Raw genomic sequence first — 16,618 nt, forward strand, 5'->3', positions numbered from 1 at the left:
CCCTAAAAACAAGCAGCTACAGTACAATACATAGTTCCATAGCCATACACGTTTAAAGCCCTGTGTGACTATTCACAGCTGTGCAATTGTATATGTGTGAAAAAGGAATCATCCATTATTTCCTCACCTGAATGAGATCAAAGGACGACGTGTACTTTCTGCATGTTTTAAAAGCCATGTCACTAGAAGTAAAATGTTGCCAGAACATATAACTCAATAAAAAAATAGAAAGATCAAAAATAAGTTAATATAAAATTAGTTTGGGAAAGGATAACCTTCAGAAATAGACTAAGAACAATGGTTAATGAATGTACCCTGTGGAGGACCTGTAGGAGACATTACATTATTGCAGAAAACATTACTATATATTAGCTACTATAATAATTGGTTTGCTCATATTCAAAAGCAAAGAATATTGCAGTTTATTCATTTTGTTTGCAGTCCACATGGAGTTTCTAGGTAAGAGTTACAGGTCAATGATATAAACATTAAAAGGTATATGAAAGAACAGCAACAATAAGGAAAGCACTAAAATTAAGTTTCTTAATGAAGAAAAGTACTTACCCCACTGCTCTTAATGTTAAATATTGCAACAAATTAAAAGGCAAAATAAACAGCAAACTCCACAATTGGCTTCAATTTCCTCCTACCATGTACATTACCAAGCTGATTGCTTTCCGTACAGCAGGAGAAGGAAGGATAGGAAAATTCTTTTCAAAAGAAGTGATTATCCACAGAAGACAATTTTCTCTAATATATTCCTTCAATACCATATGTACTGCTAAAAATTGCTTACTATATAGATGTGTACAAAACCAAATCTAAAAATAGGGAAGATTCTGGAAAAGATAAGCAAGCAACAAATCACCAAACACCTAGAAGCAAACCAAGTAATAACCAAAAGCCAGCATGGGTTTGTCAAAAACAGATCATGCCAGACTAATCTTATTGCATTTGTTGACAAAGTGACAAAATTAGTGGACCAGAGGAATGCTGTCGATATAATTTACTTGGACTTCAGTAAAGCATTTGATAAAGTAGACCATAACCTATTACTAGATAAAGTAGAAAAATGTGGGTTAGACAGCATCACCACCAGATGGATTCATAACTGGCTGGCCAACCGCACTCAACGTGTAGTCCTGAATGGAACTGCATCTACATGGAGGGAAGTATCCCAGGGCTCTGTTTTAGGCCCAGTGCTCTTCAACATCTTCATCAATGACTTGGACGAGGGGATAGATGGGGAACTCATGAAATTTGCAGATGACACCAAGCTGGCAGGAATAGCCAACACTCCAGAAGATAGGCTCAAGATACAGAAGGATTTTGACAGACTTGAACATTGGGCGCTATCTAACAAAATGAAATTCAACAGTGAAAAAAGCAAGGTTCTACATTTAGGGAAGAAAAACAAAATGCACAGGTACCATATATGTGGTACCTTGCTCAATAGTAGTAACTGTGAGAGGGATTTTGGAGTCCTAGTGGATAACCATTTAGATATGAGCCAGCAGTGTGCAGCAGCTGCCAAAAAAGCCAACACAGTTCTGGGCTGCATAAACAGAGAAACAAGATCACGTGTTAATACCACTTTATAATGCCTTGGTAAGGCCACACTTGGAATATTGCATTCAGTTTTGGTCACCATGATGTAAAAAAGATGTTGAGACTCTAGAAAGAGTGTAGAGAAGAGCAAAAAAGATGATTAGGGGACTGGAGGCTAAAACATATGAAGAACAGTTGCAAGAACTGGGTATGTCTAGTTTAATGAAGAGAAGGACTAGGGGAGACATGATAGCAGTGTTCCAATATCTCAGGGGTTGCCACAAAGAAGAGGGAGTCAAACTATTCTTCAAAGTACCTGAGGGTAGGACAAGAAGCAATGGGTGGAAACTAATCAAGGAGAGAAGCAACTTAGAACTAAGGAGAAATTTGCTGACAGTTAGAACAATTAATCAGTGGAACAACTTGCCTCCAGAAGTAGTGAATGCTCCAACACTGGAAATTTTTAAGAAGATGTTGGATAACCATTTGTCTGAAGTGGTGTAGGGTTTCCTGCCTGGGCAGGGGGTTGGATTAGAAGACCTCCAAGGTCCCTTCCAACTCTGTTATTCTATTCTATTCTAATAAATAGGTACAATTGTATAAATCCACGGGTGAAATGCTCCCGGTTCGGACCGGTTCAGCTGTACCGGTAGCGATGATGGCGCAAGGCTCCGCGCGCCCACCCAGTCATTGTTACTTCCTGGTTTTAATCAGAAAGTAACCTGTTTTTTACCCTCTGCGCATGTGCAGAAGGGTTTGCGCATGCACAGAGGGTCTGCGTGGGCACATGACATGCGCACATGTGAGCAAAGCCAGCGCGCAGTGCGTACACTTCCAAACTGGTTGGGAAGGTAAGTAGATTTCACCCCTGTATAAATCTGATTGTATTCCTCTTCCTTTTTCTCACTATTTGCTGAGTCAGCTCTATATGCCTGATATTACAGAGCTTTTGCTCCTTGGGACGTATGGCCTATGCAGTAAAGCAGGAGTCCATAAAAATGATGGCATCAGGTATTGGGCCAATATAAACTTCATCCTGATGGATCTAGCAGTTTCCCCCAAAGTCCCAGATCTGATGGTGGGGAAGGCAATGGAGATGTAGGGGATAGAGAAGAGCAAGAATCTGCTTTTTAAAAAATATATATATATCTACAGTAGGTATGAAGTCTTCAGTGGTCAAACTGCACTTTAAAATCAGGTTGATCGCTCCTATAATTAAAGATTCTTTGGCACCTAAATAAATGGAACCATTCTACATTTCCTTTCCAGAGTCAAGAATTTGATACTGTACTACTTTAAACTTTTTACAAGGCCACTTTAACATACAAAGACCAAACGGAATACCTGATATTCAGGAAGGAGAGACAAAAGTGAAACGTGACTGAAAGCACACACAGACATTTTAACTTAAAGAGCTGAACTGAGTTTATCAGAGAATAAGTCTCTTAGTCAAAGGAAATACATCAGGAGGCGATACTAAAGAGGAACTAGCATGGAATTATTTTTAGTAGGCTAATAAAAGAATCACCAATAATCTTTAGCGAATGTAACTCTGAAAGTTGTAGAGTTTTATAAAACGTTGCTATTGATTGTAAAAGTTATTTTCTGGTCAAATCAGCAGGAGTTTAATTTATATTGGCTTGTTTGAATTTTATTACACCTTTCTTTAAGGTACTAAGGGCAACATGCATAGCACTTCTTCCATTTTTCCTCATAACAGCAACCCTGCATTGTAAATTGGGCTGAGAGACAGTTACTTGCCCAAAGACCTAGAAAACTTCTGTGGTTAAGAATGGATTTAAATCTGGATCTCCCCAGCTATGGTCCACTGCTGTAAGACATTAGCTCTTACCCTTAGATTGTGACTTAATTGCTCAAGATGGCTAGGAAGAATTATAGATTAAATGAATGGTCACGATTTAGAGAGAGCTTTTATAAACAGGAATGGTGGATTGTTAGATTAGGATTTATAGATATAGAGCCATGTGATTTGATCAGCAAGTATTTTGCCTACCAGTTGCCTTACAATAGCAGTAAAGGAGTAACTTCCTTCCTCTAAATTACACTGCTGAAATGAAGGCATCCGGGGGTAACTGCTGTGGGGAAAGATTGTGAGTTGATCAATGAACTTGGATTTGATTTTGTAACAATAAAGCAAATCTGTCTATAATCTTCTTCAGGGCAAGAGATTTCAACAAATTCTTTTCAGTACTAATGATAGCCGCTATCTTCACCATCTGTCATACAGTTCTTCAGATATTAATAAAGTATTAACCTACAAATCTTTTTGACACACTGTCTCTTTCTATGGAGAACAAGTTCTGTTTGTTTTTGAGGCATTTTATTCCTTAGAAACCTCTGTAATGATGTCATCAGCTATATAGGAGTGGGGAGGAATCAGGAATTATTTGTCTAGGATCTAGGATCCTTTGTCCCACAGAGAGACAAAAGGGTGCTGTACATTAACCCTGGATTTAGTAAAGAATAGAAATTTCAGCTTGTTAATAAAACCTAGAAAGAAGGGATAAAACAATGGAAAATTGAAGGCTCCAACAGTGATGCCCTGTTCTTCTTTGTCACAAGATGACAAAAACTGAAAAGGAAGAAAAAGCCCTAACTTTAAGCTGAAGAGGAAGGATCTGCAAGGTTGTTGGAATCTTACAACCTTGACTGCATTGTCAGTACAATGAAGTAGACAAGTCAGGAAAATGACTTCACAAGGACAACTGTAATTCTACCTTATTGTTGTAGGATTTAATACCTGAATCTTGAATGCCTGACAGAGTTTTTCTCTCTCTACCCCCACTCACATACCAATGAGAATCAATATGGGGCTATTTTAAGTTTCTTTCTCACCCCTCCTCTTTCGGAGCTAAACTAATATTTATGTAATCCCTTTGCAATCCTTCTTGAAGGTTGTCTTTTGAACTCCTCTACATTTACTTAGGGATGCCAGGGAGGCATCCAGTTGGCAATGTTTCCTCATGAACACCACAACTGATCTGCACCTTTGTAATGAAGCATTGTTTTATGTTCTTTCCTGCCTGGTATCCCTTATCCTTCCCTACATTCACCCTCACCCATCGTCTTTTTACCAGATATAGCTTTTTGATCATTGTTTATCAGTACAGCAGCATTGTCAGGTTCTTGGCAGCTGTCTAAAACTGTAAGTGATTTTTTTTCCAAGCCCTGTTCTCACAAGTTCTTTAGCAAGAGTGAGACAAATGAAATAGAAGTATAAGAATTCGCACAACACTGGTTTTTTTATTATTATTATTATTATTTAGAATCAATATAACTCCAGGTACAGTAGGGCAGAAACTTTCTGGTTTTCTTTCTTAGAGCCTTCTTATGATCTAATAGTAGATATCTTCACTCATAATGGAGAATCTGGGCCCCAGATATCTGCATAACCATTGCCCGAATGTTTGTCAGTCTGAACCAACATTCAGAAGTATTTTAGGGATTCAGCATTAACTTGCTTCTGTTCTACTTGTGGCAAAAAGAGCATGATTAAAGAGTGGCGCAGTCTTTACCTAGTGCAGTAAGTTTTATTGACATGTTCAAACTTGTTGGTCCCTTAAAAAAAAAACCTGGTGCCTGTGGAATTAGGTCAAACACTCAATTTTGCTTTCCAACTTAGTTTTCTCATCTTTCTCATTTCATCTAACACCACATAAAGAAAGAAAGAAAGAAACAGTATGTGGAGAAATCACGGCCAAGCCAGTTATTTTGGAGTAGAAGAGAATCTGAAAGAAACTTTTCAAATAATTAATTGAAGCTGTTGAACATAACATACTTCATTATGACTGTATTGTCTGATATTTTTCACTGAATATTTCAAGCAAGTGGATCAGGGTCTGAAAGATTTTGGCCAAAAGGAAAGTCATTGGAAATTCTTGTAAAATAAATTAAGTGCACTTTCTCTCATTTCATTCAGGTATTTTCTTCTGTCCTTCAGCAAGGCTCTAATTCATATTGAAAGGCTGTTGATACCAGTGATGAAGGGGAGAATATAGAGAGATTGAATATATGGGGGGGTGGGGGGTTTCTTAAGGCCTGTATGCATTTAAGGTCAGTGGGCTTTTTTCTATGTGTGATCAAAGTTGAATGGACTTGAGATTCAAAGAGAGAGAAAGATGAATATGTCTTATTCGATAGAAGTATAGAATAAGCATAACAATGGTTTCAATAATTGATCTAGAATTGAGAGGGAATCATTCCCAAGGTTCAGATTTATGATTTGGCGGTATGATTTATGATTTGGATCTTAGATTCTTCAGTTTGCAATTCTATGAAACAGCGATTTGCAGTTTGTTTCATCTAGAGCAGCCATAATTCCAGGGGCATTATTCACCAGTTCCAAAGATTGAAAACTATGTGCAACGTAACAGAAGCTTTAATTAAAGTTTTATTCAATCTTTAGTGTAGATAGAAAAAAGGGATGGATTCTCCAGTTCTGTTCCCTCATCACCATATTGATGGAAAAGCTCTAACATAAAATTAATTTTTATTAGATTGAACATGGTTATCACTTTATATGATTGGAAACTTTGGCTGGAATTCGCAATCACATGAATCACTGTAATCATGAGGATAAACATTTTATTCCTACGTCCCTACAGGCTGTGCTTTTTATATATCTGAACTGAGCTGTGAAACTTTTAGAAAAAACACACAAAGAGGAATAGATTAGCCAGTAATTGCTTTTTACTACCTAAGTAAATAGCTCCATTAATCATGCATGCATACAGAGTGCATCTTACCTTTGCTCTGCTAATTAATCAAACCAAGTAAAAGATAATAATGATAATGTTGAAAGCATTGGCTCCTATGATACTAGCAAACATTGGGCATCAAGCACAGCAAGGGATTGAAAGTTACTGCACTCATTCACATTAGCATGCAAACTACCCCATGTTTGGTATTTGGCAGGAATGAGAAAATAGTGCACACAATAAAGCAGCAGATTTTTTTAAAAGGCTGGTATAATCCATTTAATCAAAACTAATCTTTTGCTGATTTATTTAGTTTGGCTTATTTAAAACATTTACATACTTGCCCATCTTACAGCCAACTCTGGGCAGTTCCAAATCAAAAAGTAAAGAGAGAAACATAAAAACCATGGGGAAACTATAAAACTAAGCACATTAAAAACAATATAACCTGGTGCTAAGTCATATAGTTTTCTTCTCCCAGTGCTTGGCCGAAAGTCAGTGCTTGACAGAATTCTAGGAGAGTCGAGGCCTACCAAACTTCAAAGGGAAGGATGTTCTATACAACAGGGGCCTTCCATTGAAAAGACACACTTTCTAGCAGGATCCAATCTGGGCTGGTCACCAGAGGTTTAATCTTCCAAGCTTTAAACTCATGCTAGAACCCATCCTCTCTACCAGAATGTGTGATTTGGGCTATTGTATACATAGCAGAGGTGGGTTTCAGCAGGTTCTGACCAGTTCTGGAGAACCGGTAGTGGAAATTTTGAGTAGTTCGGAGAACCGATAGTAAAAATTCTGACTGGCCCCATCCCCATCTACCTGTATTCTCTGCCTCCCAAGTCCCAGCTGATTGGGAGGAAATGGGGATTTTGCAGTAAACTTCCTCTGGAGTGGGGAGGGAATGGAGATTTTACAGTATCCTTCCCCTGCCAGTCCACCAAGCCACACCCACCAAGCCATGCCAGTCCACCAAGCCACACCCACCAAGCCATGCCAGTCCACCAAGCCACACCCACAGAACCAGTAGTAAAAAAATTTGAAACCCACCACTGATACGTAGTATTTATTGGGTGCCTGGCTGAATGTGATTTCTTATAGGTCGATAGATGGCCAGCTATTAAGTCGCTTCCTAGCAATCATTAGTTGGCAATGTTTAAGGAAAAGGACTAGGAGCAGGCCCACTCTATCTGACCTGGTAGGATGGGTAGATTTCCTTAGGCAAAGACAGACCTATAGATAAACCTGGCATTGTGCCATGAAAGGCTTTAAAATCGAGGTCCAGCGCTTTGAATTTCATTCAGAAAGAAACAGGAAGCCAATGCATTTCTCACACAACAGAGTGTTAATATAATTAAATCATATGTATTTCATCACGAAATATTTTTCTGACAGTAGATTCTATTCTCTTCAGTGGAGGTTGTTCTTAGTAGAATACTAAGTAGAATACAGAAGATTGCATGCAATAATTAAGATCCTCTAGAATTTGTAGAATCTTCCCCTCTTTACTGAAAAGATTGGCGCCCACATTTGATTATTGTTGTCAGTGTTTGTTATTTCCTTTGAACTGCTCAGCATATAGCTTTTATCAGCAATGAGATTTCAAAAATGGCCATTTTGTTAATGGAGTTATAGAGAGAGTGTCCAGAATATGGTTGCTTCTGTGCCATTCCAGCTGGCAGCATACCTTTGTCATAGTTGCCATCAATTTGACACCTACTACTAGGACAATAGAAGGACTCAGAACAAGGACATCTGGAAGAGTTATCAACAAGGTCAGTTTGATATAGGAGGGTTACCTTATAAATCAAATCCTTAAAAATTGCTTAGCTTTATTTACTTCTATTTGCTTTTTTGTACAGTTTCTCACTCAGCTGTACTAGGAGGGCTAACTAAGTCTAGCATTCTGATATCGCATGTTTGTTTCATTCTATTTCTATATTAAGAAAATTTGGCCAGAAAAAAAATGCATAAAATCCTATAAACTTTCCAAATATGCATACATTCAACAAATGATTCTTTCTAATATATTTTTACATAATTTCCTAATGTACATACTTGTGCATGTTTTGAGCCATACCACAATATTCAGAATATTGCACACAGACATATACATACACATATACAAGTATGTCTGTATATATAGTGTGAATATATATATACCGTGTTTCCCCGAAAATAAGACCCTGTTTTATATTTTTTTTGAACCCTGAAATAAGCGCTTGGCCTTATTGCCATGCGTTCAAAAGCCCGGTTGGACTTATTATCAGGGGATGTCTTATTTTGAGGGGAAAAGTGTACACACAAACACACACGCACACACACACACACACATATACACATGTGTGTGTGTGTGTATACACACAAATATATACATACATACATACATACATACATACATACATACATACATACATACACTATATACACTAGAACTTGGATCTTCTTATCCCTAAGTCAATATCCTAATCACTACATCATATGATATAGAAATAAAGTCAGTATTGCCAGAAAATCCTAGCATACTACTCTAAGGTGGGAAGTTGAACAAACATTCTAGACGAAGGCTGTGATAAAGCATTTCTCTATTATTATCAAGAAAACTACATGGATATGTCTATGAAGTTACCAGCCATTGAGATCAATTTGAGCAAGTCTTTACTTGCACTGTTTTATATTTAGTCTGAATGAAATTTCTTCAATAAGAAAGAGGACTATTGTTGAAAATTCCACCAAAGCCATTTCTCTACATTCATGTCTTCTTGGGTGGAAGAATTTGACCAGGCACTCAGAAGTCTGGCCATTAATTTTTCCCTGCAGAAGCAAACAAACTAAAGCCTTCCTTTTCCAATGAGAATTAGTTTAATTCTGGATCATTTATTTTCTTTATTATCTTAAACTTTACTGACATGCATAGATGTTCAGTAAACAAGACTGCTTGCAAAAAAGATGACAAGCATCTCTTCTTGGTGGCTTATGCTTTTAAGATCCTTGTGTCGTAGGATTACGGTTGTGGATAGGATTTGGATGAATCCCAAATCCCAAACTGAATTTTGCTGATCTGGAAAGATTTTATGGCTCTCCAAGGTAAGCAGAAGATTGTTTAAAACTATTTTAAGGCCTCCTGAATAATTTGATGCTTCAGAAAACTGCAAAAAGATAGACAGCAGGACTGCAAAAATATTGTAATAGTAACTAGTTTTCTTTTGCTTTTCTATTTATGGAAAACACACTAAGTTCTGAAAAAGAAGTGTGGGAGCGTAATTTAATGGTTTTGCTTTCTTGTTTGAGTCAAAGACCAGCAGTTTGTTTGTAGTTTTTATCAATGACTGATTGATAGATTAATCTCCTAATTACAAGGAACAGTTTAACAAGAGGTATCCAAGCACAGTAGATGGAAATTACCGTATTTTTTGGAGTATAATATGCACTGGAGTATAAGACGCATCTTAGTTTTTGGGGAGGAAAATAAGAAAATAGCTGATTGGTGGGTGGATCGGCCTCCCGAAATACCCCCAATCAGCTGTTCCCAGAAGTGAATTTTAGCAACAGGTTCGTTGGTTGTGAGCTCTGTGCCTTGCTTTTTTTTTCTGCCTCTGAAACTTCTGAAACTCTGTTTCAGAAAAAACTTTTTTTTTTCTGCCTCTGCAAGCCTCCGAAACAGAGCTTCAGAAAAAAAGGCTTTTTTTCTGAAGCTCTGTTTGGACGCTTTTTTTCTCAAGCTTCTTTCAGAGGCTTTTATTCTGAAGGACTATCTGTACTCTGTTCAGTCTCCTTTCTTTGGTATTGGTATATAGATTAACCTCTTCTGTTGGTTACTGTGTCATTCTCCAGATTTGTTAGCATAGTTTGGTTAGACCTTTTACTGATTCTTCTTTTGTTGCTTGCCATATTATTTTAGATAAAAGCCTTTCAGAGGCTTTTTTTCTGAAGTTCTATTTGGAGGCTTTTTTTCTGAAGTTCTATTTGGAGGCTTTTTTTCTGAAGCTTCGTTTCTGAGGCTTTTTTCAGAAGCTTCTTTCAGAAGCTTCTTTCAGCCTCTGAAATCTCCATCTGCGAGGCTGGGTGGGGCTACATTCAGAGTATATGACGCACCCAGACTTTCACCCTCTTTTTTGGGGCGGGAAGGGAAAGGTGTGTCTTATACTCCAAAAAATATGGTAGATCTTACATCAAGTTTTACTGTTTCTTGTTCTGTTTTGCTTATTATTTTCAACTGATTAGGAACCTTTGGACAGATTTGATAGAGAGGAGTATTTTTATGGCCTCCTGAGTTCTTGTTCATTCTAGCTAGTGCTCATTCTTCTAACAAATCCTTCCAATTTTCTAGCCCATCTCTTCCAACATTACATTTTCCAAGTGTTATTTGGAAACAAATTCTTCTACCATTCTTCATTATTGTTATTATTGTATCAATAATTTATTCTTATCCTTAGGTTTTTATTTCCATCTCACACAGGTAGTCTTCAATTTACAACCACAATTGAGCCCAAAATTTATGTTGCTAAGTGAGACATTAGTTAAGTGAGTTTTGGCCCATTTTATGACTTTTCTTGCTGTGGTTGTTAAATGAATCATGGCAATTGTTAAGTTAATATGATTGTTAAGTAAATCCAGCTTTCCCATTGACTTTGCTCATCAGAAGGTCGCAAAAGGTTATCACATGACCTCTGAAAATTACAGCCATCATAAATATGAATCAATTCCCAAGTATCCAAATTTTGAACACATGATCATGCGGATGCTGTAAAGGTCATAAGTGTGAAAAATGGTCATAAGTCACTTTTTTCAGGTCTGATTATCTGAATGTATGGAATATAATAACATGTATTACAATTTAGGGAAGGAATAAATAAATAAAATACCAAACTTTTATTTTAACAAAAATATGATATGGAATAGAAGTTATCTATTAAACAAGTGAACGATAATGCATCATCTTCTTTAATCATTATTCTACCCTCTGCCTCACATTTACAATATTCTAACATTTACAGAATTTCTAATTGCCTAATCCAGTGGTTCTGAACTAGGTTAAAGAAAAACGAAGAAAAATGGAACATTTGTAAGGGACAAACACACCATTAATAAACGCATGTGCTACATGGATTGAATAAACCACACCTATCTAAAGTTTATAACTGAGATTTAAAAAGCACACACAATAAACTCAAATCTACATTGGAAGTGGAGGTTTTTGAAACTTTGATAAGATTTCAACTGAAAAAAATAATGGTGATTATGTATTTTGAATTAAAACTATTAGAAATCTAATAGTGATATACCCCTGGCTAGACTATTGGGCATTGCCAGAAACATGAGATATAACATGTGGTTCCAATATGTGGCTTAATAACAATAATATTAAGTCAATGGTTCTACTATAAAAATGTAATAAGATTAAAACCTTGCTTAGCAGAAGCCATGATATTAAGCTGTGCAAATTCAAAAACACTTATTGGAATCTAAAAGCAATAGCTTACTACATTTTTCTCTCCTTTCCAGGTTTTGTTGCCTGGTACAATTAAATAAAAAATTAGTTTCCAGAGCATGAACATTGTTAAATTTATATTTAGCAGAAATCAGAGATCTCTATTACTTGCAGGATGAATGGAATATATAATTAACAATGTTTCAATTTTTCTAAAGATAACTTTATCTCAATTATCTTATAAAGTTGTCTCTAAAGAGAATTAATCAAATGTCTTTGGAAGCTTTCAATTAGGAGATGGGGGACATATCCCTCTTTGATATTTTTTTTCCTTGCAAATGATATTTGGAAGCTCCAACCTAGAAGTAACTCCAACCGAGTTTCGAAGACCATAGACCCCGATAGAAGTATCCCCCATGAATTTATTTAATTCTCTTGAAAAGCATCCAAGTTAGTGGCCATCACCATTCGTGTGGTAATGAATTCCATGGTTCAATTACGTGCTATGTGAAAAATTGCTTTCTCATATCTTTTGCAAAACTTCTCCCAGTTAGCTCACTGGGCAATTTTATGCTGCGCCTGATTTCGTATACCCGTGATGGCAAACCTATGGCACGGGTGCCACAGGTGGCACACGGAGCCATATCTGTGGGCACGAGAGCGTTGCCCTACCTCAGTCCAGCATGCATGTGCGCGCTGGCCAGCTGATTTTCGGGCCTTCCTGGCCCATCGGAAGTCAGGAAACGGGCTCTGGGCTTCCGGAGGGCCTCCAGGGGAGTGGGGAAGGCTGTTTTTGCCCTCCCCAGCCTCCTAGAAAGGCTCTGGACCCTGGGGAGGGCAAAAAAATGGGCCTACCGGGCCCACCATGTCATTGCGTGCCAAAAGTGGGGGGGAGAGGGGCGGTCATACGCTCATGTGTGGGGGGATGGGGCGCATTGAATTATGGGTGTGGGCATGCACGCACACAATCCCCCCCACTACCCCCGCTTTTGGCACATGACAGCAAAAAGGTTAGCCATCACTGTCGTATACCATGGCTTGTCACCTATTTTCCAAACTAAAGAGTCCTCAATGTTTTTTTTGTAGAGAAGGAACACTCTGATTGTTTGATTGTCCTGTTATCAGTGGTGGGTTGCCCCCGGTTTGGACTGGTTCGCAAGAACCGGTAGTAAAACCTGTGGGAGACTCCACCCACTGACCCGGACATCACCATAGGTGATCTGCGCATGTGCAGAAGCTTCTGCATATGCGCAGAAGAGTATGGGTGCGCGTGAGCGAAGCAAGGACACGCACATGGGCGTGATGCGAACCAGTAGTAAAAGGTAAGTAGAACCCACCCCTGCTTGTTATCTAGCGTTTCAAATGCTGCAGTGAGATTTGTACACAGTATAAAGTTGTATCAGGATTATGGCTTGTGGACAATGCTCCATTTCAACTAATGATCAAAGGCAGACTGATACACTGAGAAATACAGTATGCCAGAGAGAGGCCTCAAAGAAAGATGTCAGCCTATTCATAACCTTACCACTGTCATATTCTTAAAAGTAGTAACTAATTACACCAATTCCTTAAATGATATTCTGATTCCCATTGACTTATTATCAAAAGATTTAATCCTTTTGCAACCATATAGATTTGAAGACAAAGCCAAAAGTGCATACTAGGCTCATCAATGTTAAGTCCATATTTAGGGTACTGAGAATAGAGTTGGGCTCCCAAATCTGCTAGGAGTTGCACAAATCTTCACCATTCTGTTACCCCAAGGGAAAGCAAATCAAAGGCAGGTCATATTCAACAACTCAAGAACCAAGAAAATGTGTAAGGCTTGCCATACCAAAGATCTCTGATAACCCCAAGAGTTTGATGTGATGATGAAACCCACTGATCAGCTACACAGGGTCAGTGTTAGAGAGCCTATCATTTCCTGTCACATCTCTCACCAAACTTTAGCATTCCCCTTATGTGGGAGTGAAATTATAGCATCATTGTATGTTGTTTGTAAGGACCACAGAAGCAGTGGGAAAGCCATCAAATCTTTGAAGCTATCTGCTTTGATTTGCTGCATTGACTGAGTGTCTGTTTCGATTCGTAGATCTGATTCAATAGAGGCAATCTGATCCAATCTTCTTTGAATTAAAGCGTTCCTTTGAAGTTTTGTATAGTCCTAATAGTTTGGAAGGGGAGGAGATAAGAGAGGGAAAGAGAGAGATCTATATTATTGTGAATCATATCATATTTTGACAGTTCTGTCAGAAAACGAATTGGTAAGACTTACTGACTTGCATCGTTGATAAAAGAATCAAAATACTTGGGTATTTCTAATATAGTTACAAATCTGAAGTTTTAAACATGTGTAGCTCAACACAACTTGTCTATGTTAACAGATATGGAAATTGGACATTTTTACTTTTCATCTTCAAAATTCAGACCATTAATTCTGCCTCCTCGCAGCAACTAGCACACGGCAGCACAAAACAACCTAAATCACAGGTTTAGATGATGAAATGTTCAACCATAGGAGTTGTTTTCCTCATAGCTGCAGTAGCCTTAGGTTAAAAGAATGGGGAAAGACTCCAGGTTGCATCCAGAAATATAAATAAATTTTCAGAACACATGTTGAATGCATTTCCTCTTCTTACTGTTCTTCTGTTTACAAAATACATTCAGCAATATTTAATCAACAATGATTACAATTGATTTTTTCCCTATTAATTGGTCTTGTTACTTTAAAAAAAAAAAGGCAATATTATGACTTGCAGTGTCCGTTCATCTACTGGCTTCTCATGCCTGTAAAATATGATTAGGCTACCAGTTCTACTTACATATATGCATCTTTTCCAGAGTAGTATAACAATTTCACAATAATATTTGTTTTTTTTGGGGGGGGGGAGGTAAGTTACTTAAAAGCAAAATAGGATTGGCCAATTCTCTTTTCATTCATGTAGTTAAAATAATTCAACTGATAGTCAAATCAGTAACCTAATTCAGGACTGCCAAACTCGCAGCCCGCAGCCCAGATGCATCATGCACTGGCCATGTCCATACCCAGTTTAGCAAAGGGGGGGAAAGTCCCGATACGTCACGTGATGCTGCCGTGATGATGTGAGTTTGATACCCCTGACCTAATTCATAACAGAGCATAGAGTTAGATCCTAGTGGACTTTTAAAAAATAATCTTTCCTGAGAATGTGTTTAACCCAAAAAAATACAAAGTTTAACACTTTTGCCCCAAAAGAAGAATGTTCTTGAATTACACTGACCAACTAAAGTTTGCAAGGCCACCTCATTAAGTCCATCAAAACAGTGAAAGAAAAGACTGTCACAAAGCAAGACCTAAATAAAATCTCCATCTAATTTAACATTTTTAAAAAAATTGATGAGACATCTTCTTATGGAGAACCATATTGGTCCTTGGTCCTTGGTCCAAATTAGTCTTTCAGATTCACTGAGGAAAAAAATATGTTGACTCACTAAGGTCTATGCCCACAACTATATGCATTGGAAGTATTGGGAGATGTTTCTTTCAGTATTAGGACACCTTTTTTGGATAACATAATGATTAACCAAGCATTCAAAACTCCAGAAATGTTGCATTAGCTGATGTCACTGGTTTTTCAAAAAGCAAGCCAAAATGTGAAGCTGGCTTAAAGTGGTTGAAGGTTGACTACTAAAAAAATAATGAAAGTGAAAAATAGATGGCAGCTGCTAAATTTAAATCAAAGTGTTATAATATCACTGATCAAAAAAATGTTATAGGTGACAATGAAAATGTTGCAGAAGTCAAATGAGGAGAGGGAGAGAAAGAGAAATCATTGCATAGTTATTAGTTACGAATTATAATTTATATGAACAGAATTTCTCCTTGTAACTACTATCAAAGACATTTGGTCATAAATATTTCCAAAGAAAATATCTGTTAACCCAAGTCAATTAATAATAAAGTGAAATCCAGCAGTTCTCCTAGCAAGGTCTTCCTCTCTAGCTAGTCAATTATTACCTTCATTTCAAACGAGAAGCTTCCTTTATATGCAATAGGCCTACATTTTTATGAGGAAGATCAAATACTCCATGCCTTAGCTTTCTTTTTTCTTTTTTAAGAGGGTTTTTTTTCCCCCAAAAAAACTGATAGTAGATCTTCTTTAACTTTACAGGATATTATTCTCCTTTAAGGTGCTTGCCCAGTATCACTGAAAGGCTTTATTTGGAAGTTTCACGGACCTATCTATTGGATTCTTTAGAGGACAATCCTCATGAAAATGCGGACATCAAGCAGAATGGACAATGCAAAGAAGTGGCTTGGACTCAGTTTTTGCTTTATGATGAACCTCATTACGACTGTATTATCTGGAACTAGCAGACCTCCAAGCAAAGGCCAAGGACAAAATCTCTCGGACAACTTGCTTCTTCATCAACGAATGAAGAGGAGTTGGGTGTGGAACCAGTTCTTCGTTCTGGAAGAATACACGGGAACAGATCCTTTGTACGTTGGGAAGGTAAGGAGCTGTATGTGGGATGGGGAATCAGAGATCTGCTATAGTCATGAGATGGTTAATGGTTTAAAGAATATTAGAATGTTTGTTGTGAATTTCACAAAAGAGGGGTTTTTTTAGTTGAGAGAGATGGGAGAATATAGGATTTCTGTTCTGTTCTCCAGCAATATATATATTTGTGGACATCTGATTTATATCTGAGAGCTTCCTGTTCATGTCACCCTGAACTGAGAGTAATAGCTGTGTTGAAAGACTTGTCAATGATTTACCTTTTTCCTAAAGATCAGCACTGACAATTACCAGCTGTAATTGACATCTTCCTAACAAAATCTCTGTCAGCATGTATTTGAACTGCTTCCGTATCAGTGCACAGACTGGTACAGATTGATAAAGAGAGAGTGGGGACACAGAGGGATTGCAGTGGCTTATTTTGG

General features: G+C 37.6%; 1 protein-coding gene across 2 annotated transcripts in view; it reads left to right on the forward strand.

The window, feature by feature from the left end:
• The window catches only part of CDH20 (cadherin 20), a 191,845-nt gene that overhangs the window by 123,465 nt on the left and 51,762 nt on the right, over window positions 1-16,618 (forward strand). For both annotated transcript variants that reach the window (XM_034432966.3, XM_034432970.3), the window contains exon 3: window positions 15,846-16,187. In XM_034432966.3, coding sequence (XP_034288857.1) covers window positions 15,945-16,187 — 243 coding nt within the window. In that variant the 5' untranslated portion in view covers window positions 15,846-15,944. The remainder of the gene's footprint in view (window positions 1-15,845; window positions 16,188-16,618) is intronic.

Source organism: Pantherophis guttatus, chromosome 3, assembly GCF_059756535.1.
Source record: "Pantherophis guttatus breed Tessera chromosome 3, ASM5975653v1, whole genome shotgun sequence".
In the NCBI taxonomy this organism is placed as follows: domain Eukaryota; kingdom Metazoa; phylum Chordata; class Lepidosauria; order Squamata; family Colubridae; genus Pantherophis; species Pantherophis guttatus.